Raw genomic sequence first — 23,699 nt, 5'->3', positions numbered from 1 at the left:
CCTAGCTGAGCGTATCCTGCCAAACGCTATTTGTATAGATAGCTCTTTAAAAATGGTGAATGTGCTCTTTATTACTTCTTTTTTGGTGGTGGAGGTCTCATTGCATGGTGAGGACCTCTGGTAAAGTGTTGACTGGTCATCAGGATAGCAGGCATCATTTCTGTTCCGGATTTTGATGAAGATGATGTTTACTGTGTGTTTCTGGTAATTACCCTTTATCAAGTAAGGAATTTCCCTTTGATTCCCAGTTTACTCAAGTTTGTTTTTTTAAATTATGTGTAGGTACTGAACTTGATCAAATATTTTTCTGCACTTTGAACTGATCATAAAGGGTTTGTTTTTCCTCTGTAATTTGATCGTATGATGAATTATATCTTCTAATGTTGAATAGCTTTCTGTGGTTTTGATGTTCTGGAACACTGTGAATAAAGTGACAGTTGCCTGGACATTCCGTGAAGGTTCTGCCTCCCGGAGAGATTACAGCTCTCAAGTTCCTCAGCAGACTCTGGTTATAGCTCCTCTGGAGAAGGCTCTGTGATGGAGTGGCACTCCAGGATATGTGCTTGGCTTTAGCGTTTTAATATTAAATAAGTCCTGCTGAAATCAGAATGACTGGGTAATTCCGATGCCACTTAAAGCATAAAATTCAGAATTCTGAACATGGTGCATAAGACCCTTTCTAATCTAGAGTAGCGCTGTCCAGGAAGGGAAATGTTCTCTCCTCTGCATTTTCTGGTGTAGGAGCCTCTAGCCACATGCAGCAGTTCAGCACTGAAAATGTGGCTAGTACAACTGAGGACCTGCATACTTTATTTTATTTTATTCTATTTCAATCACACATGTGGCTAATGGCTACTGTTTGGGGCAGCAGAGACCAAGAGTCTTGGCTCCATCTCATTTTCCAGCCTCTCTTCCACCAACCCTTGCATCCCTCATGCTCTAGCTGATATCATACAATTACACCATGTTTTTTATGTTCTGCTCTACCCAGCATGCCTACCTTCTTCTCATCTCGTCAGCCACCTGGCAACATTGGGCTCTTTCCTTAGGTCTCTCTTCAGGTGTGGTCAGGTCCTGAGGCCTCTCGTGCCCTGGCTTCCGTCTCCAGTGAGTGCCAAGGGCACCCTCCTCTGGGCTGTCGTTGTGCCTGTACATCCTGCTCACTGTGACTGGGGCCGAGCTTACCCTCCACTGTCTTGTTGGCATTTTCAAGATATAGATAAAACTGCACTCATTTTTAAATTTTCAGGCCTTAGCACATGGGAAGTTCTCCAAAAATACCTGTCTGCACCAGGTGCTAATAAATGGTCCACAGGTGGGCATGGCATGTTCGTGGGACAGTGAAGGGTTTCTGTGGTTACAGGGGAGCACGGGGCTTAGGCAGTAATGAAAGGTCGGGTTGATTATCTAAAGGCTTTTTAAGCAAAACCATTTAGGTTTGCTTGAGGAAGTTGGAAAATGACCATGAGGGAAAGTTTGGGACAAGGGTGTAGCATCACGAAAGCATGATTTTGGGGCATTGGGTCCTGTAGCAGGCTACAGGCTGGTTTGAGTGCTACAGAACGTCATGTCGGGGATGTCATGCTAGAAACTTGCCACCACCATTGCCACTTGCAGCAGTGAGACACAGGACCAGGAAAGATTGTGTCGTTTGTCACCTCAGATTGCCAGAGTAGATGAGGCTGACTGCTGAGACACTCTTTTTCCCTCTGGTCACTCTGTTGGTTTTCCTGAGGCTGTGGGCATATCACAGAGGACAGCAGTTCTCCATGAGAGAGGGCTTCTTGCTGAGGAAATTCAAGTGTATGCCCTTTGCTGAAATCCCCAGATGGGAGTGGCCCTGTGGTGGATGGAGTACAAGGAACCCTTGTGAACTTATCAAAGGAAATTTGAGTAGATACAGGAGACCAAGAATTTTATAATGAACTGTAGAAAAGAGTGGGGCGTCAATATTAGAGGGATGAAAGATTTGGTTGAGAGCAGACGTGTTTGGATGCATTCATTGTTCCAGGCAAAACATGTGGAAAAAATGAGCTAGGATTTGAATTTACCCCACAGTTTAGGGCAGGCGGATGAGGGAGGCTTGTGAGTGGCTTCCATGAAACGATAGGGATAGAAGACCATGGAAGAGGAGAAGATCTGGGCAGCAGGTGTTGTTTGTCATTTCGGGAAGATCGTCAGTAATGGGGAGGAGGGAGAAATGTATATATAGCACAGTAGCTGGAGTGGTGCAGCTTGGTCTAGTGAAAGTCTTTTCAAAATCAAGGTGACCTATTTGTGTTTGAAGGCAGAGGAGATAGGGCCAGTAGAAGGACAGAAAAACCAACGGTGCTGAGGGAGTCGGGAAAGAGCTGATAAGGACGAAACAAAATGAGTTCTTCAGAGAAGAGGAGGGCTGCCTCTTTCTCAGGACCGTTGGGAGCAGTCGGAACATCTGAGGGAGACTTGAGAGACTCTCAGGGAGGAGACGTCCCGTCCGCGCGTGTTCCTGACAGGAGGCGCCGAGAGCGGAGAGGGCATGTGGGATGAAATGTGACCTTGAAATAAAACTAATTCTACCGCTTTCTCTTGTAGCCAACAACATTAATGGAGTACCCTCAGGAGGCGGCGGTGGAGCTGGCGGGGGCAGCACCCAAAAAACTCCACTCTTCGAAACATACTCGGACTGGGACCGAGAAATCAAGAGGACGGGTGCCTCCGGCTGGAGAGTGTGTTCTATTAACGAGGGTTACATGATCTCCACTTGGTGAGTCCAGACTTCTTATGCCTAATAATCAGACTCTGCTCTCTGGTGACTTTCACGTTACCGTGAATGGAACATTTGTTTTTAATAGTGCTTCCATGGGTGTTTTAAAGATAAGGGAAGAAGAGAGAAAGGAGGTTGTGTTCGGGCGCAGTGAGCTTGCCTGCTAGGAGTTGCTGTCCAGGCAGTGTCCTGGAGTCTGGGTGTCTTCTGGGGACGGAAACGGTTAGAAGGCGGAGAGAAGGAGCTAAAGCTTCTTGGGTTTGTGGCTCGGGTTTGGTTTTGTCTTCTGTACCTTTTGTCCTTGCCTGTAGAGAACAAAGATGGATATGTTTTTCAGAAACTGAATACATCTTTGATTAAAAATCATTTTGGAGAATATTTCACACATCTCCTTTGGCTGTTTTCCCTGATATAAATATTAGTTCTGTGATAATTGACGCCACGATACATGTTTTAGGCAGAGATGTCTAGGGTCTGCCTCATCTTCCACAGTAGATGCCATGTGGCCGTCAAGTAGGGACCACACTAAATGGGCATAAATGTGTATATGCGGCATCTGGAAAGCACATTTACTTGCCTAAAGCACAGGACTGTTGTGTCACGGTTCGCTTTTTTCCTCTCTAGCCTTCCAGAATATTTTGTAGTGCCAAGTTCTTTAGCAGACCAAGATCTGAAGATCTTTTCCCATTCTTTCGTTGGAAGAAGGATGCCAGTAAGTGATGTCTGTTGGATTTCATTCACTCCGATGTCTTTTTCTTCTGCCCAGTTACGTAAAGGCTCTGCTTCTCTCCTAGCTCTGGTGCTGGAGCCACTCGAATGGCAGTGCTCTTGTGCGAATGGCCCTCATAAAAGACGTGCTACAGCAGAGGAAAATTGACCAGAGGTAATCAAGACACGGCTGTTGTTACTTGGGACATTTTTAGTTATCCTAAATGAGTACAGTAAACTCCTGATTACTTGAAAATAATTGGAAAACAGCATAGTTTTATTAATTAGTTAGCAGCATGTATTCTGTACATGAATTACCATTTTGAAAAAAAAATGTACATATATTAAAATTAACATTGAAGTTTATACTAAACGTAATTTAACCCTTTGGCTTGTAAGACACCAGAGGATCTTACGTTGCTGACGTCTTGCTATACCAGTGTCACCTTTAACATACTTCCAAAGTGCAGTGGTTTCCAGTTGAGATACTTCAGGATAAATCAGACTCCTCTATTAGTTGAGTGTGTCTAAGGTCTTAGAGTCACAGTAGCTTGAATTGTGTTCTAATGAGCTACCACAAACAAGTTCGGCATCTGCTGCTGAAGTTACCGGTGAGCTCCTTGTCATTAAAGTGGTGGGCGTTCAGCAGGCAGCGGCCATCACTGCTGCTCTGTCTGTCCCTGAAGCGCTCTGCTCCTTCCCACTCTCCTGCAGCCCCTCTTCCTCACTGGTACTCTGTGCCCTCTGCAGCCCTGGCTCTTTGCAGACTACCTAGAAGCTGTCCGAGGCCACTGCTTCCCATTCTCTATTTCCTTCTTCAAGAAGTTCATCTGTGGCTGTGGCTTCAGTGATCATAAAATTTATATCCCTAATGTGACATCTTCTCTGGAAGTCTCTCTTTTTTTTTTTTTTTTTAAGATCTTATTTATTTGACAGAGATCACAAGCAGGCGGAGAGGCAGACAGAGAGGAGGAAGCAAGCTCCCTGCTAGGCAGAGACCCCGATGCGGGGCTCGATTCCAAGACCCTGGGATCATGACCCGAGCTGAAGGCAGAGGCTTTAACACTGAGCCACCCAGGTGCCCCTCTTCCGTGGAAGTCTTAAAGACCCTTTAAACTCATGCTGTCCAAACTCGGACGCCATGCCCTCTCCCAGCCTGTTCTCAGAAACCCAGGAATCATCCTGGATATGTTCTCTTCCCCTTCTTTCCCCACATTCAGTTCATCAAATTCTGTCTCTTCTTCTCAAAATCTTACAAACGCATGTGTATCCACTCCAGTTCGACCCCCCAGTGTGTTGTCAGGGGCCCTCATGCCTGCCTTCCGTGTCTCACCGGTACCAGGGCTGTTGCTCCGGGCCCTGGCCCCGTGGGCTATGCCGGGGCTTTCCCACCTGATGTTCGCTGGTGCTATTCCCTTTTCAGGCTGTCTTTCTTCATGCTTATCCTCAAGCAATCTCTACCCCACCCGCTCAGTGCTCACTCATTCTTTATATCTCCGTTCGGACATCACTCCTGAAAATAAGCTGTCCCTCACCTCCTAAATTAGATCAGGCCTCGAGTTACACATTCTCCATGGCTGTTTTCATCGTAACACTTACTTCGGTTTTTAATTGTATATGTGTGTTAGTTTGGTTACTGCCTGTCTTTGCTACGAGGCTGTGAGCTTGTGAGCTAAAGGGACTACGTTTTGGACACCGTCGTACATTCAGCACTCAGGAAATACCTGCTGTATCAGATACTTACTCAATACTTACAAAATAGATGAGGAACAAAGGAACAGATCTTTGAAAACTGGCTCAGAGAGCCTCAAATTGTATATTACGCACTATTATTGGTACAGCCAGCCAGATGTTAGGGTTTTTTCCACACTGCCATACCTAAGAAAGCCATGTTTGTTGAAGCAAATAGCTGACAAGTGACCCTCAAAGGACCCTTCAGGTTTCTGGAAAGGAGGGTGACCGCCTTCACGTAATCTCTGATGGACTTTTTACCTTGGTCACGTTGAACATGACCTTCTGTTGTGTCATGCTCCGAGGCCAGCGTTGACTGCCATGTCTGCTCCTTAAGTGCTCAGGAAGGGGCGTGGCTATTAGAGGGAAGCCTGCAGCACTGCTGGGCCAGGGTTCTTTCTAAATTCTTACAGCCAGTGGCACTTTTATTTTTCAACTTTATTAAGCTGCAAATTGTTTTAATTCCTTTGTTTTCCCAGCTCTCCCACCCTTCATAAATAAGACAGATTGTCTTCGTTGTCTGAGCTCTCTCCACCCCCTTTTCCTTAGACTCATGAGCTCAGCCCTACTGGCCTTCTCTAGGTTTCTCCACAGCCGAGCTTGTGTCCACCAGAGGACCTTTGCCCTTACTGTCCCTCTGCCTAGAGCACTTACCCACAGATCTTAAATGGCTTGTAGTCATTTGGGTTTTGGCTTCAGTATCATTTTCACAGAAAAGCCTTTCCAACCACGTGACCTGAACTTGCCTATATTCATTCAGTGAAGCCACCATGGCCTTCACGCCAGCCTGTTACTTGCTCATTTATCCTCGCATCACCAAGCATAAAAGCCCTGTGAGAGCAGAGGCCCCACCAGTGTCATTCGTCTGTCTCCAGCCCTTAGAGTAGTGCCTTAGCTCATAATAGGTCTTCAAAAAATATGTGTGGCATGAATGAATGACTCAAGGATTTTGTCTTTATTAGGATTTGTAACGCAGTAACTAAAAGTCATCCACAGAGAAGTGATGTTTACAAATCAGATTTGGATAAGACCTTGCCTAATATCCAAGAAATACAGGCGGCTTTTGTGAAACTTAAGCAACTATGCGTTAATGGTAATTTCATTGTGTGTGTGTGTGTGTGTATGTGTGTGTATATATACGTATATGTATGTATGTATATAATGAATGGGGGTTACAGCATTGCATGAGGTGTGTCAGAAAAAGTTATATTCCTTGAAAATACACAAATAGACATATTTAAGTTGAGGCTCATTGAAATATCTACAAATCATTATATGTGACAATATCAGAAGCTCTTAGAAAATGAGGTGTTTAAACTGCTTTTTGTTTTTGGAGGAAAGAAATAAACCAATGAAATCACTTTCAAAGCGTGAACTGTCATGGTAGGATCCTTTGGTAAAAGTGCCAAGGAGAACAGTGAACTACCTTCCAGATAAACATACTGAGATTTTAATGCAGACAGTTACATTGTGAGATATGGAACTTGACACGGATTTCAGACAGAGCCGTGTTGTAATCTCTGTGGCCTCGGAGTTCTAATCCTGTGTTTGAGCAGGTGCTTCTCACGCGCTTTCAGTGTGTCCCGGGGAGGGGGTGACTCACGGAAGCATCTTTGGTGTGAAGTGAGTCCTTCCTGAAGGGTGCCCAGCGAGGGCCCCTTGTTACCTAGGAGCCAGGAGAGGCAGCCACTGGGGCAGGTCTGCAACGGCGAGGGGGCACTGGCCTGGAAGGAGAGCTGGCGGGGTGGGGGGAGTGTTAAAAAAGTACAATGAGATGAATGAATTTTGGCTGTCTGATGGACTGTGACTAGAGCCTGGAGTTTGTGAGGTGAGAGACACCTGGAGACAGGCCGGGCAGGACTGGGGAGGGCATGCAGGCCCTGCTGGGAAGGTGTCCTCGTTCCTGCCATGGTCACAGACACCGTGTCCTGGGAGGCAGTGCAGGCGGCAAGGGAGGCCGAGAGAGGCAGGGAGGACAGGGTTTGCCGGCAGGAAGCTGTGAGTGCGGGCTGCAGATTCCAAGCAGAGGCTCCCCAGGAAAGTGAGAACCATTGGCTCTTAGGAGGCAGAGGTGCTGAGACTCTCCAGAATTTCCCTGAAAGCCAGAATGAAGGAAACCAAGGCCCAGGGAATCCTTGTTTTGTTTTTTATAGGCTTGTACCATGTCTCTTAATGTTTATATTGTTAAATGAAAATGCATAATATTTTCTTAAAGCCAGCTTTTAAATATGAAAAACTGTGATGTGTATCACTTAATTCTGATGCTGGTCACGTAAAGTTCTTTAAAATGCCTAAACATGTATGTGTGTATAACTGCCATATTTATTGCAGAGCCTTTTGAAGAAACTGAAGAAAAATGGTTGTCTTCACTGGAAAATACTCGGTGGTTAGAATATGTAAGGTTTGTACAGCCACTTTCTTTTTTTGAACTTAACTTTTTTTATTTTGAAATAATTACAGACTCACAGGAGGTACAAAAACAGTGCAGTGCTCCATTTACTCCTCACCAGCTTCCCCCAGTGGTAACATCTTCCATACCTAGAATATGGTGTCAAAACCAAGTGGCACGGGGCGCCTGGGTGGCTCAGTCGGTTAAGCGTCTGCCTTCTGCTCAGGTCATGACCTCAAGCTTCTGGGATTGGGTTCCGCATCAGGCTCCTTGCTCTGCAGGGAGCCTGCTTCTCCTTCCTGCTGCTCCCTCTGCTTGTGCACTCTCTCTCTGTCAAATAAATAAAATCTTTAAAACAAAACAAAACCACACCCAAGTGGCACAATGTATAGGCCTTATTCAGATTTCACCCATTTATACGTGTTTCCGTGCGTGCGTGCAGCGGTCTGTGTGTCTGTGCACATACAGATCCCTGCAGCTGCCACAGTCAGGATAGAGACCTGCTCTGTCACCACAGGGCCTCTGTGCTGCCCCTTCAGAGTTGCATCCCCACCCCTGTCCCTGCAACCACTGATCTCTGTGTTTTGTGATTCAAGAATGTCATGTAAATCGAGGCACCTGGGTGGCTCAGTGGGTTAAGCCTCTGCCTTTGGCTTAGGTCGTGATCTCAGGGTCCTGGGATCGAGCCCCGCATTGGGCTTTCTGCTCAACAGAAAGCCTGCTTCCCTCTCTCTGCCTGCCCCTCTGCCTACTTGTGATCTCTCCCTCTCTGTCAAATAAATAAAAAAAATCTTAAAAAAGAAAAAAAAAGAATGTCATGTAAATCAATCCCCTTTTTATAAAAGGGTTAATGAGTTTCCCTGATTAAAAAAATCAAAAGATACTCTGTTGAAGAATCATATAAATACTGATGAAATTCATAAAGGTTATTGAGAATACAGTATAGTAGAAGATTAGGTGTGTTTGATTTCATAAATTTTTAAAGGAATATTTATAGTGGAAATCTGATTTTTTGACAGTATTTTTCCCTTTCTCTTTCCAGGGCATTCCTTAAACATTCAGCAGAACTCGTGTATATTCTAGAAAGCCGGCATCTTTCTGTCATCCTACAAGGTAATTCATTACCAGTGACACTGGTCACCATGCCAGGCAGCTCAGTGACTGTCTGCAGTCCATTCAGTCACATGACTCCTAGCCATCTCTTACTGTCCACAGTGCCACCAGACACTACAGCTTCTGCAACTCAGTCGAGGACAGCTGTGGTCCAGCGGCAGCAGACAGAGGAATAGAAGGGAGTCCACTTTTCTGCCCTGTGTTAAACCTTCCTTCCTGTAGCATGAGAAGTGTGGGTCACAGCTCCCGCTGGAGTCATACAAAGTGTTAATCTTGGCAGAGCGTCCTTTCTCTCTAATCTTACGTTTTGAATTCATACATATTTCAGTTTAAATGCCTTTGGTTCACGCTGGATTGGACTCTAAAGAGTTGGGTATCAAAAAATTGAGTTGAATAGCCAATAATGTGAAGTTTGTCTGATGTTTAGGAGCAGTACAGTACAATATAAAAATATTTCAGTTAAGCAAAGGATAATTATATGTGAAATAACTTTACAGCTAAAAGAATTTCTAAGCTTACCAATGATGAAGTTTCATAAACCATGAGCTACCTTATTTTATGACATTCACATTGCATAGTTTATGAATATGCTGTGCTACTAAAGCTTATAAAAGTATTTTTACCAACTGTCAAATTTAACTGACTTGAGCAAAGTAAAGATATTTAAAACCTTTTGGGGGAGAAAAGAATAGTGATACACTATTTCAAGTAATCCTTAACTGATGCAGTCAGAGTTATTTAATTCACAAATGCATATAGAACCCAGCAACCCAGTAATCTGTCCTCTGAGCCTGTGGGTGTTCTTACCCTATTGCAAAATCCTACTTAGCGCATGTTTTGAAGCACTTGTTATAATACAAAAGGCTTAGAAGAGATACCGAGCCTACATTTTACTAACACTTTTATTTTGCAGAACATGTTTTTGAAATAGGTTATTGTTCACTTAGTGTAAAATTCACCCATTCTGAGTGTAGAAATCAATATTTTTTAGTAAATATACAGAGTAACTGTAGAGTTCAGAGTCCAGTTTTAGAAGTTTTTTATCACACCAAAAATATTCCTTGTGTCCCAGCCCTAGACAACCATTAGTCTGCTTTCTGTTTCTGTAGATTGGCTCTATCTGCATGTGTCATGGAAACAGTCATACAGTATGTGATCTGTTGCTTCTTGCTTCCTTCATTTAACACATGTTTTCGAGGTTCATTCATGTAGCATGTAGCATGTTTCTTTTTATTTCTGAATAGTGTTCCTTTGTCAGTACCACATTTTATTTATATATTAGCTATTGATGGACATGGGTTTATTTCCATGTTGTGGCTGTTATGAATTATGCTGCTGTGAACATTTCTTTAAAAGTCTTCATGGGGGGGACGCCTGGGTGGCTCAGTTGGTTAAGCGGCTGCCTTCGGCTCAGGTCGTGATCCCAGCGTCCTGGGATCGAGTCCCACATCGGGCTCCTTGCTCATCAGGGAGCCTGCTTCTCCCTCTGCCTGCCATTCTGTCTGCCTGTGCTTGCTCTCTCTCCCTCTCTCTCTCTCTGACAAATAAATAAATAAAATTTTAAAAAAAATTATAAAAAAAAAAAGTCTTCATGGGGATATACTTGTTTATTTCTTGTGGGTAGGTGCTTAGAAGCGGAATCACTCAATTCTAGGAGTTACCATCCTTAAAGAATGACATTGGTTGTGGGTTTTCATAGATTCCTCTTATGAGGTTGAAGTATACCTGTATTCCTCGTTTGATGAGAGTTTTTATCAAGAATGAACTTTGAATTTTGATCACACACAATTTTTATGCATCTAATGAGATGATTATGTTATTTCTATCATTGATGTTATTTATATGAAGTGTTACTTTGTTAGATGGATGTTAAACCAACCTTGCATTCCTGGAATAGATTCTTGCATTCATGAGATAATTTGACTTGCTCATATTTTGTTAATGATTTTATAATCTAATTACAAGGGATACTGGTAGACCTTTTTTTCCCCGAGTTCTTTGGCTGGCTTTGATATCAGGGTATTTACTGGCATTATTGAAATGGATGCAAGCTATAAAAGATGGGAGGAAAATGTTTGCCACCTTTTCAGGTGATGGTGGACCGTCCTGTCCCCCTCATTCACTTCTGAGTCACCAGGTGGAGTTGCCAGTAGAAAGAGTATATTTAATGTTCTTAGGAAATAGAAGTAGAACAGACTCATGCAAGATTTCCACCACAAATCACTGAAATGTAAAAAGTTTGATGACTGTGCTGTTTTCTGGAAAATATTCATGTATAAAAGACTATCTCCCATTAGACACTAATTGATCTGAAACTCTGTAATGTTTTAGAGTTGCTGGAATCCGGTGAACTTTCCTAACTTGGGTTATTTTGAAGGCAGCCTAGGCGGAGAGTAATGTATTATCCACTTTATTCTTTCTTCCCCTTCTCTCAGCATTTTTCTAAGTAGTATTCATTTTCTTTCCATTTTCTTGGCAGAGGAAGAGGGAAGAGACTTGAGCTGTATTGTAGCTTCTCTTGTTCAAGTGATGCTGGATCCCCATTTTAGGACAATCGCAGGATTCCAGAGTCTGATCCAGAAGGAGTGGGTCATGGCCGGATATCAGTTCCTAGACAGATGCAACCACTTAAAGAGATCTGAGAAAGAGGTAACAGAATCATAATGCTCCCTGGGAGGGAGTCTTTAAGTGTATACAAGATAAAATTCACGTCATCCTGTGAAGGGGTATTCTGTCTGTATAGAGACGAGGAGCCTTTTTTAAATGTTGCATCTGGTACCTCTTAGCTTCTTTAGTCTAAGGCTAGTGATGGATTAGCATCCAAATTGATGCACTTAAAAAGATGACTATAACTGTAGAAGTGAAATTCAAAAAAAAAAATTGTTGCATTTCTCCCAAGTTGAAAAGTACTTGAAAAAATGCTGTATTATCTCTTCTGCAAAGCAGGTAATGAGCACGTTAGGTATTTTGAAAAATCAGTTTTGGAATATCACATTTTCTTAAAATGGGGCCCATGTGTGGAGAATGGAAAGTTGGAGAGGGTCATCTTTGTGAGGGCTGTGGGCATTGTGAATGGCTCCTCACTCCTCTCATGGACGTGCTTGTTGTGGGGAGCGCAGCCTGACTCGCGGGCTCTCAGTTTCACCACCACCTTCTGAGGAAATCCCAGCAATGACTGCTTCACTTTTAAGTTGCCGGGACTCCGAGATACAATGGCCGTCTTCAGCTGCTGGACTTGGCGACCCACCATATGACCGAGAGACTGACGCCAACCGCATCCTGAAACTCTGCCAAGTTTTCTGGATGCTGAGCCTGCACAGTCCACCAGAAGCGAATACAGAAGTCGCTTTTTGCTTTGGGATTATTTTTTTCTTTTTTTCAGTGTTCTAAAGAATTATTTCCAGGGCAGGCTTCATCACATCTTTTAATGTCCCCCATTCATACAGTGCCAACCTGTCTGTTGACTTTGCCATCTTCGGCAAGGAAGGGCTGTGATGTTTATGGCAGTTGAACCTACTTCTGAGCTTTGACAGAAGCTGTGTTTAACCTGCCTGCGTAGCCTTGGCTCAGCTTGGGAGCTTAGTGTTTTAGGCTGAGGGGTGTTCTTAGTAATCTCTTCCTTAATGTGAGCCATAAATTTGGAAATAAATGGGAACAGTTGAAGGCCAACATTGAATGATCCCATTTTCTCTCTGTGTCTGCCAGTCTCCCTTATTTTTGCTGTTTTTGGATGCCACGTGGCAGCTGCTAGAACAGTACCCGGCGGCCTTCGAGTTCTCAGAGACGTACTTAGCAGTGCTCTACGACAGCACCCGCATCTCCCTCTTCGGCACCTTCCTCTTCAACTCTCCTCACCAGCGTGTGAAACAAAGCACGGTAAGTGATGTGTGGTGATAGCAACTGCTCGGTTTGTCTTACAGCTTTATGGAGGTAGAATTAAAGTACAGTTAGCTGCATGCTGAAAATACATCAATTAAAACTGTCTTAGCTACCATTTTAAGCTGCAGTTTCTGAATGAATTATTTAAAGACATAAAAAATCTAGGAACCTGTTTCATTTTTATGAGTGGGCATGTTAGGTGTTTTTCTCTGATGTACATTGTTCATAATAAACCAGTTTTTAGGGGCGCCTGGCTGGCTCAGTCGGTAGAACATGTGACTCTTAATCTCAGGGTCATGAGTTCAAGACCCTTGTTAAGCATGGGGCTTACATAAAAGAGAGAGAAAAAGAAAAAGAAAATGTGATATGTAACAATTTTAAAAAACCAGTTTTTAAAAATGTAAATTACTTTAACCACTGTACATGTTGTACTTTTATATTCATATTTTCACATTTGGGCTGTCTGGATCGATAATTAAAAAGGTTCTGCTAGAGGACTTTTACTTCCTGGAATAAAAGTTGTACAGAGCAAGATTATTTTCTTTAAGAGTTGTGTGGGAAGGACTGTCAGAGATGAAGGGGCCCATGGTGCTAGACTGAGATTCTCAGTGGGTGCTGGCTTACCAGGTAATCTCAGAATCCGTGTCACCTGCCACACAGCAGTCCTATTGGGGTAGGATTATCAGTTTCTGGTCACATTTCATTGACCTAGAGGAAGAATTGTGACTAAGGAGGGTCTCAAGCCAAGCTTGAGAATAACTTCTGATTGCCACTGGTAGAACCTTCCGGAACCATAGGTTCTGGCTCACCCACATTTGAACCAGCAGTGGGAACAGCTGGTATATGCTGTGATAACCATTGAGAGAAACAAAAAGGGCAGCTCTTGTGGGCCTCTCGGAAGACTTTCTAAGAAGGAGGTTGCCGTCTTGGTGAGGGGTAGGGTCCTCAGCCTTGGCAGTAAGGCCCTCGGCCAGGCGACATAGCCTGGATTAACGTGAGTCCCGCCCAATGTCCGGGGGAATGGTGAGCCCAGGTTTCCTCATCTGTAAAAAATGGACTCACCAGACTAACAGTATTACCTTTGGCCCCATCCTGTGAATTGAAAACATTTTGTAAACTGTGAAGCATTATGCTGTACTGTTTTCTAAAGAAATGAATCGTTCTAGATGTGGATATGAAAGACAAAGTGCACTGGACATTTGAGGAGATGATTTTATTCAGGCTGTTGTAATATGAATAGGAAGAACTTTATTAATGAGGAACACCCCAAAGTAAAGGAGGAGACCTGGAGGCTTACTACGAGAGACAGGAGATGTGAGGGAGCAGGTCTGGGCTTAGAGTAGGTGAGCCATGTCTCAGTGGTGCTGCTTTCCAGGGGCTCAGGGCTGGAGAAACTTAGCACTGTCATAGGGTATTTATTTTAGGATGGAGAGTTGGGAAGGAGATTTTCATAAAATATATTCTCTGCTTCCCTAGAAGAATGTAACCTATCCCAGTCCCATGCTGAGACCAGCAGTGGGCTTGGGCTCCTAAAGTGTGGTGAACTCTGTTCCTAAACTAATGGACTCCAAGTTGCTCCTTTTTGTTTCTCGTCCACTGGCCGTCTTCCTTGCTGGGCTGTGGTGGTGCTGTGCATGGCACTGCTCGCCTGCCCTGGTGCTTCTCCCCTCCTCTCCCTTCACTGTCCCGCAAGCACACTGGTACACACACACACACACACACACACACACACACACTACACACACGTGAGCCTTCAAAATGTACATGAGGCTAGGAAATGAGACAGCCTTGTTAGATGGTAAAACCTTGGATGTAAAATGCTAGTACGTCAGCCTGGCAGTCCCCGTGACCACCGTGCCTTGGGTATGTGGCAGGGTGGGGGCGCTCTGTGGAGCCCAGGTTGGCCTCCTAGAGACAGTCACTCCTCCCACTGCTTCTTGGCTGGATTCTGGATGTGCTGACATAGGTTTACAAATAGATTTCTAGGGGCGCCTGAGTGGCTCAGTGGGTTAAGCCTCTGCCTTCGGCTCGGGTCATGATCTCAGGGTCCTGGGATCGAGCCCCATATCAGGCTTTCTACTGGGCAGGGAGCCTGCTTCCGCCTCTCTTTCTTTCTCTCTGCCTGCCTCTCTGCCTACTTCTGTTCTCTCTCTCTGTCAAATAAATAAAAAATAAATCTTTAAAAAAAAAACAAATAGATTTCTATGGAGGAATAAAAGTTAAATATTTTTTTAAAGTGTATCATCTGTTTTTCCTGGTCTGTCCTCCAGTGCTATATTTTTTTAACTTGGCTTTTTTCAAAAGCTGTTCCTGGCAAGCACTAACATCGGATCCCTCCTGCCCTAGGTGCTTTATTATTCATGATTTGATCTTAACAGCCAGACTACAGGCCAGCAGTGCCGCCTCTGCCTTCCCTGGGAAACTGACTGTGGTGGGAAACTGACTATTGATTTGAGGTCCTGATTTTTAGCATGACTGCTGTTCTCAGTCCCTTCTACAAAGACTTTTCCTTCTTTTCTCCATTCTGAGGCCACCTTAGATGCTCATGGTCAGGTACTATTTGTGGAAAATCTCATCTTCCTCGGAGATATTTTTAGTTTCACATTAAAAAAAAATGACTGATTTCTATATATTTTCCTAAGTAGGCCATTAAAACAGGTTGGGGTTTATGTTTTATTAGATTTCAACTCTTAACAATAGTATTTTTTTTTAAACAAACTGATTATTTCTATATGCACATATATGATGAAATCTCAAATAACTAAATATATTTGGTGCTTAATGGGTTCAGTTTTACTCATTTGAAATAGACAATGTTGTAAACTGCCCTGTGCTGTTAGATAGCTTACCTGTTTCTGGCTGGCCCCGAGTCGACATGGCGTGGGTCACACCTGGTCACACGTGTGGCACGGAGCTGGCCTCCTCACTTCAGCGGTGTTTTTCTGATGACACTTAGTCTTTGCCTTTTTTTCTAATTTCCAAAGAAACTGGTTTTTTGGAGAATACTGAAAGGTACACAGAAAATAAGAATCCATCGTCTCCTACCATCCAGAGAATCGGTATCTTGAGATATTTCCTCCAGAGAGAGCTAATAATCTGCATAAACCTGCTTTTGTCACTCAGCCAAGATGAGGATCATGGTTTGAGATGCTCCTCACCTCCTCTACGCAGACGCAGTGGGCTGTCAGCCCGCATCCTAGTGCCGCTGGCTCCCCGGGCCGTGTGAGCCCGGGGAGCAGGTGGTCCGGCCTCCGTGCATGGTCTTCATGGTCTTGGCCAGACACCAGGACTGTGCACAGTGTGGGAGGGTGGCTTCCTTCCTCGCTGCTCCTGGGCTATGGTTTGGATTTCAAAGGTCACTGGGTAAGTGCAGGGTGTCTCTCCACTTAGAAAAATGGGGTAAAATAGACGCCAGTGATTTCCATCTGAAGATTGTCTTGCACATCCATTTGCCAGTAAATGTGTAAGTGTACCATCGTGTGCTCAAAAAGTAAAATGCTCCAAGTGCAGAAGTAACCGCGACATGTTTCAGACTCTGTGGTATCATCTCTGTGAAATTTCACTTCTAATCACATGCTCACTGCTCGGAGGCCCCGCTTCCTTGGGGTCTTCCAGGAGAAAAGGCCCTCTGCTCGCAAACACAGCATGTGAGGTGTCCCTGGGAGGCATGGTGCCAAGAATGTCTCTTCTCTCAAAGCAAAACATGCTGCCCTCAGGAAGTAGAGTTGCTGTAGTCCAGAAAATTCAGCTTAAATAGTAATGAGTGGGCTCATCACAAAAAAGGAATGTATTTAAGAAAATCTTTCATTTGACATCTTTTCACAGATGTTCAAATATTTTATTTTGCAGGAATTTGCTATCAGCAGAAATATCCAGTTGGGTGACGAAAAGGGTTTAAAATTCCCCTCCGTTTGGGACTGGTCTCTTCAGTTTACAACAAAGGATCGCACCCTTTTCCATAACCCCTTGTACATTGGAAAGAGCACGCCTTGTGTGCAGAACGGTTCTGTGAAATCTTTCAAACGGACAAAGGTAAATTACAAAAAGGCACTGACGATAAAAACCTGATGTCTTCCCTTAACGACAGTGCCAGAACAGATTCCGAGGGGTCATTTGCTTTGTACCTGAAATAACCCTGCCCTGGCTTTTCTTCTTGGCGACTGAAGCCCACAGAGCTCGCTCAGCCTCTGGGATTTAGCAGATAGGAGCTCTGAGCCTGGGAGGCCCCATTCCCGAAACCTGTCCGCTTGCCTGTTCTTTCTAGAATGAGCCAGGTCTGCACTTTTTCCTAACTGAGAAGTCTTAGAAATTTGCATTTAAGCAAATTATTGAACAGGATGTATCCCCTCCCCACCCCCATGCAGGCAAGTGCTGAGAGCCAGAGTCCGTTCCTAAAAACGTGGAACTCCAGTGGAGGAGGATCGGGATGAGTATTACAGGGAAGGAACAAAATGTTCTTTATGGCCGCAGTTCCACCATCTCTCATAGTACTAGGCTTCTGTTTGCCACTGCCTCTTTACTCTCTTTCCAAAAAGGGGAGCCCAGGAGAAATAATGCGAAACCCTGTCTTCTGCACAGAAAAGCTACAGCTCCACTCTGAGAGGAATGCCAGCTTCCTTAAAGAACGGGATCATTGGTGACCAAGACTTAGTTCCGAGGAGAAATTCATTAATATTAAAAGCAAAGCCTGACCCTCCTCAGCAGCCCGACGGCCAGAGCAGCGGGATGGAGCGGTACTTCAGGGAGTGGTTTTCCAAACCAGCCGACCTGCACGGCGTCCTCCTGCCGCATCTCTCGGGGACACACGTGAAGCTCTGGAAACTCTGCTACTTCCGCTGGGTGCCCGAGGCCCAGATCAACCTCGGGGGCTTCATCACTGCCTTTCATAAGCTCTCCCTGCTGGCCGACGAGGTGGACGTGCTCAGCAGGACGCTCCGGCAGCAGCAGGCTGGGCCTCTGGAAGCCTGCTATTCGGAGCTAGACAAGAGCAGGATGTACTTCCGGGCCAGCGGCCCGCACGATGCCTCGGCGACGCCCGACTTCCTTTCCTCCTCCTTCCCCTTCTCCCCCGTAGGCAACCTCTGCAGACGAAGCATTTCAGGAACACCATTAAGCAAATTTCTAAGTGGGGCCAAAATATGGTTATCTACTGAGACACTAGCAAATGAAGACTGAAATGTACTAGTTTCTGAACATTTTGAGGGCAGCCATAAACTTGCCCTCTGACTTAAAATTGCTAACCTAGGCATTTGAGGCTCCAAGGATTTTCTATGTCAGAATAACAGTTGAAATTTGCACTAATATTTAAAAATATGTTGAATTGTGCGTCTTTCATAATTTTTTTTAAAAAATAGGCAGAACTTTTCTTTCTTATGGACTCTTTTTTGTCATTTCAGGCCTAGCTTAGTTTTAGGTGATCTGTAGGCAGACATTCCCCCACTCTTAATACTGTGAGCAAACGAATCAGGTTTTGTCTGTGGCATTTATTTTGTCCGCATCCATTTTCTCCTGCCACCTTCTAAAGGTTACCTGGTCCTCAGGTGGGCACCCCAAAGAAGCAGACACCAGGAAAGCTAAGAAATTAATTTTAAGTAGATTTTCAAGATGTATCCAGTAAGGGCCCCCCCACAGGCGTTAGGTGGTATTTGTATATTTTTCTGGTCACTTGGTTCTCGCTAATGGAACTCACCTGAGGGTTCAGTATTTCCAGGGCCGTAATTTATTGGAGGTCACCTTGTTTGGTACCGTAGATCACTGTGTTTTAAAATCATGAGTTTGCTTTTACCTTCATAGGACTAATATGCACTGTTGACTTTAAAAGATTTGCTGTAGATAATACAAACTTAGAAGTGCCTTTGACATTAATATTAATTAAGGTATGCATTAACACAAAGTAAAACACAATTTCAGTTTTTAAAATTAGGGTGTTAAAAGCCTACATATTAGAAACAGGTTTCTCACCACTGAGCTTCATACCCATAGCCAGGAGTGCCCAGAACTACATTTCCTTCCCTCTGAAAGTCAGTGAGGACACCGCGGTCCTGTGGGGAGGACCAGGTTGGTGACAGCAGGAGAGGTGAGTGCTGTCCATGCGGAAATCCACCCTCAAAAATAGAGGTCTTGCTCAGGCATTTAGGGCATTGCCCATCAGGATTTCCGGTGCGGTTAACTGTTGCTGACACTTTTCCCTTGGAAATCACTAATGAGGTGGTGAGTCTGCTCACCTGTACAGAAGGCCCTTCTCCCACGGACAGAGTTCTTAGTGGTTAGGTATAGACAACAGGACAAATAAAAGGGTACTCCTCTCAAAATATTGCCACCTTAATGTGGAGAGAAGCCCCCCGCTCCTGGCCTCTGCCAGCAGTATCGCGATGGAGAAGCACACAAAGGTGTGTGTTGGTCCGGTTGTGGGACAGCCCAGGCCACACAGTGGGGCCCCCGAGCAAGGCTCGAAATGGCAATGGCGGTCGGCAGCACACCCTGGTCCCTGTTTATAGGATGGATGTTTTCGAATTGGGCGGTTACTTAGAGTTTCTTAAACTGCCACCTTAAGCTTTAAAGAAGTTTTATAGTGAAGTGGTTAATCTTTTCTAAAACAAGTTTTTTTTGAAGCCGTATTTTACTGTTAATGTGAAATGAGTAGCTGTTTCTATTTGAATTATTCTCCTTTTTTACAAATGATATCTCTGGACTTCAAGGACAGAAGTTTTTAGAAAATGCCTTAAGAAATTCATCTTGTGGCTAATCCCAATGTTTTTGCCAGCTTGTTGCCTAGAAGATAAGGGCTTTTTTTCAGTTTATATAAAAAAATAGCACTGTTGCCATTAAACATTTTATAGTCCTTGATTGGAAACCAGTCCCAATCCCCTTAAAATCTCACAGCGTATCCTGCCTTAGAAAGTGTAATAATCTCCCTTTTTGGTTAAGCTGCCTTTTTATTATTACAGATTATCCTAAATTGGGGGGTGTTGGAGAGGGATTGTTGAACATTTATTTCTTTATACTTCTCTTTCCTCACACATTTATTTCAATCCCTTTAGCAATTTTTTTGTTGTTAATTTACAAGCTTAAAAAAATTAGGTACTATTAATACTGTTTTAAAATAGAAAATGTGCATATTTTTGTATGATAATCAAATGTACTAAAAATGGTTTTTCATTTTATTTTTGCTGGACAGTTGTTATATCATGATTATTGTGCCACAATTTACCTTGCATAATATGAAGAACAACTATACCGGCTTTAAGTCCTGGCTGTCGTAGAGCTGCCCAGCACCTGTGCTGGCAGAAAGGCAGTGGTGGTGACCGAAGTCTTGTGTGTGGTTATGGATGCCGCGCTGAAGAGCGCCTCACGCTCCGGCCCCTCTGCCCTGCGAGCCAAGTGTGTGCCGACCGGATGCCACGCAGCCCTCACAGCTTGGGACTTTGTAGTACTGAACTGAAAGGTGTACAATGTCTTACTGTTATTTTATGATGGAAACCAGTTTTAAAACCAAAAATGTCTTAACTTTATTTAAGAAAAGTATATTAATTTGTGCTAACAGAGGGTTAAAATTCATCTGCGTACCTTCAAGAAAACCTGCCTGCCGTAGCAGTAACCTCAAGTAGTTAGAACTTGATTTTGAGAGAAAACTAAAACCTTTGTGCCTAAAATTCTGACTTGAGTTAAAGTAGGATGAGCAGGAAGGGAGAGATCTTGTTCAACGTGATGAATGTGAAGGAAATTTTGACTGCTAAATAAAATTTCCACAGAAATTGGTTGCTGTAGTTATCAATACAAAATCATCTACAAGAATGCAGTGATTCAAGAAGCGAAGGCATTTTCTTACAACAATACTTGTGTGGGTCTCATACACTCTATTTTTTTGCCTGCTCTAATCAGAACTGGCTATAGTTAAGACCATGTGGGTATTAATGGACAATGCCCTAACCTGTCCTTCCATTCACTAAATTACCAAGCTGGGGAGTAACATTTCCCTAAAAATGTCTCCGAACTAGTCTGGGGGGAAACTGGGGCCCCCATCCCGGACTCCTGGTCCTATCATCCTGGTTAGTTGCCTTCCTACCATAGACCTTCCTTGGCTTAGAGCTCTTGGGAAGAGCCCTATTGCAATTACACCGTCTATATAGAAAATTGCCTCTCTAGTCATTAGGTTAGGGATGAAAAGGGACAGTTGCCTTTGATAAAGACTGTTCATTCCTTTGATAATCTAGGCCCAATTAGTAAGAGCAAGTTAAAAGTTACAGAACTTAATGAGAATTTATTTTTAATTCCCAGAGAAAGAATTTGTGCCCTTCTTTAGATAATCCTAAAGCAAGAATGTTCAACAGCTGAGTGTATCAGGGCAGTAGAGAAAACCTTAAATTTAGGTCTCTCCAATGTACTTACTAGAAACATCAAGAATGTTACTTTTATGAAAAACCAAAAGCTGTGAAACATCCCACTTGTTTGGTTTTTTTCCCAGCTGTTTTGCAAGTCTAATTTAATATAACATAGATGCATCCATTTCCTAAAATGGCCACCAAGGTACTGACCTTCTAGAAAATTCATTACCTGCTCTGTGTGATCAATGAGTACATTTGAGCCAAGACCAAGTTTTATGACACACAGACACTGTACAATGATGGGTCTTAAACTCTCAGGTTTATTACGGACATAACAAAATCAAAGTTAAATAAAATGTAACGATGCTTTATACTTTTGAAAATCAATCCATTTGTCACCAGACACCCCCCCAACTCCACAGCTTAGTTAAGTGAGGCTTTTGCTCTTAGCTCCAATGGCAACCACGTGGCAGACTTCTACCTCAGCCCCCAGCTTCTGCAGTTCATCCAACCAGAGCATTTGCTTATGTGAAAGACGATCGTTGGGGCCTTTAACTTCCACCAGCTGGAATGTAAGTTTTAAAAAAAAGTTATTAGTATCTTACTGAAACAACAGCCACGTATGCTATAGTAGTTTTCACCTATACTGCTCTACTTACATATATAAAATAAAGATACATGTATGGAACTCAGAAATATTCTGTAGAAAGTAGGCAGTTCTTCACAAAGAACTAGTAATTTGATTCTGATTTTACAGTTGAAAAGCAGTTTTAAAGCATGCACTAAATTGTTGCTCCCGTGCTTAAAACCCTTTGATTACTTTCTGTATATTTGCAGTTAAATCCAAACTTTTGCCAGGACCTCTAAAACTATGATCTGGACCGTGCCAACCACTCCAAAGTTCCTGAGAAAGACCAACCTCTTCCCAACTGAAGGGCCCTTCCATATGCTTGCTGTTCCCTCTGCCCGGGACATTTCTTCCTGTTCTTCACATGTCTGACTTCTTACCCTTCAATGCTTAGCTTAAATTCATCTCAAGAGAGGTCCAGCACATCTCTAAGCAGGATCTTTCCTATGTACTTCCTCCACGGCATTTACCCGAAGACAAAACTGTGCATTACATACCAGCTTCATGAAGGCAGGAACACTGTCAGTTTTATTCACTGCAGATTAATGAACTTCAAAACAGCAATAAAAACTATCCAGATTTTCCAAATTTGATGGAAACTATAAACCCAAGGATCAATGAACCCCAAGAAAAGAAACATAACACTACACAAAGAAACAATTAAGTCGCATAATTGGTGATAAAAGGAATATTCTAAAAGCAGCTAGAATTTTTTAAAGCCTAAAGGGCTTTAAAAAACAATGCAAGCCAGAGGACAATGGACCATTATTTCACAAACTGAAAGAAAAAAGCTATCAACATAGAATTTTTTTCTTCAGAGAAAATACCCTTCAAAAGCAAAGATGAAATAAAGACAGAGAAAACCTAAATAATTCATCACTAGAAGGCCTCCATTTCAAGAACTGTTAAAGTTCTTTAAGCAGAAGGAGGACGACATCGCATGGAAATGTGGATCTTTACATAGGAATAACAAGCAGAATTTTTATCTGGTGGAGGGGGTGCCTGGATGGCTCAGTCAGTTAAGCATCCAACTCCTGATTTCAGCTCAGGTCACGATCTCAGGGTCCTGGGATCAAGCCCTGTATTGGGCTCCATGCTCACCAGAGGCTTGAGGACTCCCTCCCTCTCCCTCTTCATCAACCCCTCTCCCTGCTCATATTCTCTCTCTCTCAAATAATTAAATCAATCTTTGAAAACAAATTGTATCTAGGGGAAGAAAAATAATTTGTATCTATGTGAGTAATTACAAAGATTCTTAAATCAACTGTAGAAAGCAAAAAAAAATGTAGAGTTTGTAACATGTAGAAATACGATGTGTGAACAGTACAAAAAGACCAGGAGAGGAGATACAAAAACATACTCTTGTTCTTTATACTGTACAAAGGATGGCATAACATCACCTGAAAGATGGGAAGTTTAAGATCTACACAGTCAACACTGGAGTGTTGACACTTATAACAAAGAATTGTAACTAACAAGCTAACAAAGAATTAGAACACAATCTTTAAAAAAAAAAAGAAGAAAAATGTGAGAAAAGGAGAACAAGAAAGCTCAAACAGAAAACAAGTATCAAGATGGTAGCTTTTTTTTTTTTAAGATTTTATTTATTTATTTGACAGAGATAAAAAGTAGGCAGCGAGGCAGGCAGAGAGAGGGAGGAGGAAGCAGGCTCCCTGCTGAGCAGAGAGCCCAATGCGGGGCTTGATCCCAGGACCCTGAGAGCATGACCTGAGCCGAAGGCAGAGGCTTTAATCCACTGAGCCACCCAGGTGCCCCTCAAGATGGTAGCTTTAAAGCCAATCATCAATAATCACATCAAATGTAAATGGTCCAAATACCCAATTAAAAGGCAAGAGGTTGTCAAAGTGAATTAAAAAGTCATACCCAGGTATAATGCTGCCTACAAGAAGCCCGTTAAAGATGAAACAAGTTAAAGTAAGAACAGAAAAAGATATGTCCTGTTAGCACTAATCAAAAGAAAGCTGGAGTGGCTATTTACTAGTATAGGTTGATTTCTGAGTGGAGAACACTACCAGGAATAAAAGAGGGTCATTTCACGATGATGAAGAGATCAACTCATCAAGTGGATGTGACAGGCCTTCAAGTTTATACATCTAATCACAGAGCTTCAAAATATAGGAAGCAAACTGGAGAGAACTAAACTGCAAGGAGAAATACACA

General features: G+C 43.2%; 2 protein-coding genes across 8 annotated transcripts in view; one reads left to right on the top strand and one right to left on the bottom strand.

Annotated features, from left to right (window-relative positions):
• Positions 1–20,323, top strand: part of MTMR10 (myotubularin related protein 10) — a 52,955-nt gene extending 32,632 nt beyond the window's left edge. For 2 of the 3 annotated variants that reach the window (XM_047737533.1, XM_047737534.1), the window contains 10 exons: positions 2,575–2,746; positions 3,371–3,458; positions 3,541–3,629; positions 6,148–6,278; positions 7,517–7,586; positions 8,617–8,687; positions 11,167–11,336; positions 12,393–12,563; positions 16,416–16,598; positions 17,145–20,323. In XM_047737533.1, the coding sequence (XP_047593489.1) occupies positions 2,575–2,746; positions 3,371–3,458; positions 3,541–3,629; positions 6,148–6,278; positions 7,517–7,586; positions 8,617–8,687; positions 11,167–11,336; positions 12,393–12,563; positions 16,416–16,598; positions 17,145–17,741 (1,742 nt within the window). In that variant the 3' untranslated portion in view covers positions 17,742–20,323. The other variant, XM_047737535.1, reaches the window with a different exon arrangement.
• An 864-nt stretch (positions 20,324–21,187) lies between these two features.
• FAN1 (FANCD2 and FANCI associated nuclease 1) overlaps positions 21,188–23,699 on the bottom strand; it is a 32,114-nt gene continuing 29,602 nt past the window's right edge. For all 5 annotated transcript variants that reach the window (XM_047737528.1, XM_047737532.1, XM_047737531.1 and 2 more), the window contains one exon: positions 21,188–21,455. In XM_047737528.1, coding sequence (XP_047593484.1) covers positions 21,318–21,455 — 138 coding nt within the window. In that variant the 3' untranslated portion in view covers positions 21,188–21,317. The remainder of the gene's footprint in view (positions 21,456–23,699) is intronic.

The sequence above is a fragment of the Lutra lutra genome, chromosome 7 (assembly GCF_902655055.1).
Source record: "Lutra lutra chromosome 7, mLutLut1.2, whole genome shotgun sequence".
NCBI lineage: Eukaryota > Metazoa > Chordata > Mammalia > Carnivora > Mustelidae > Lutra > Lutra lutra.
Note: the sequence above shows the minus strand (reverse complement) of the source record. Positions and strands in the feature narration are given on the sequence as shown.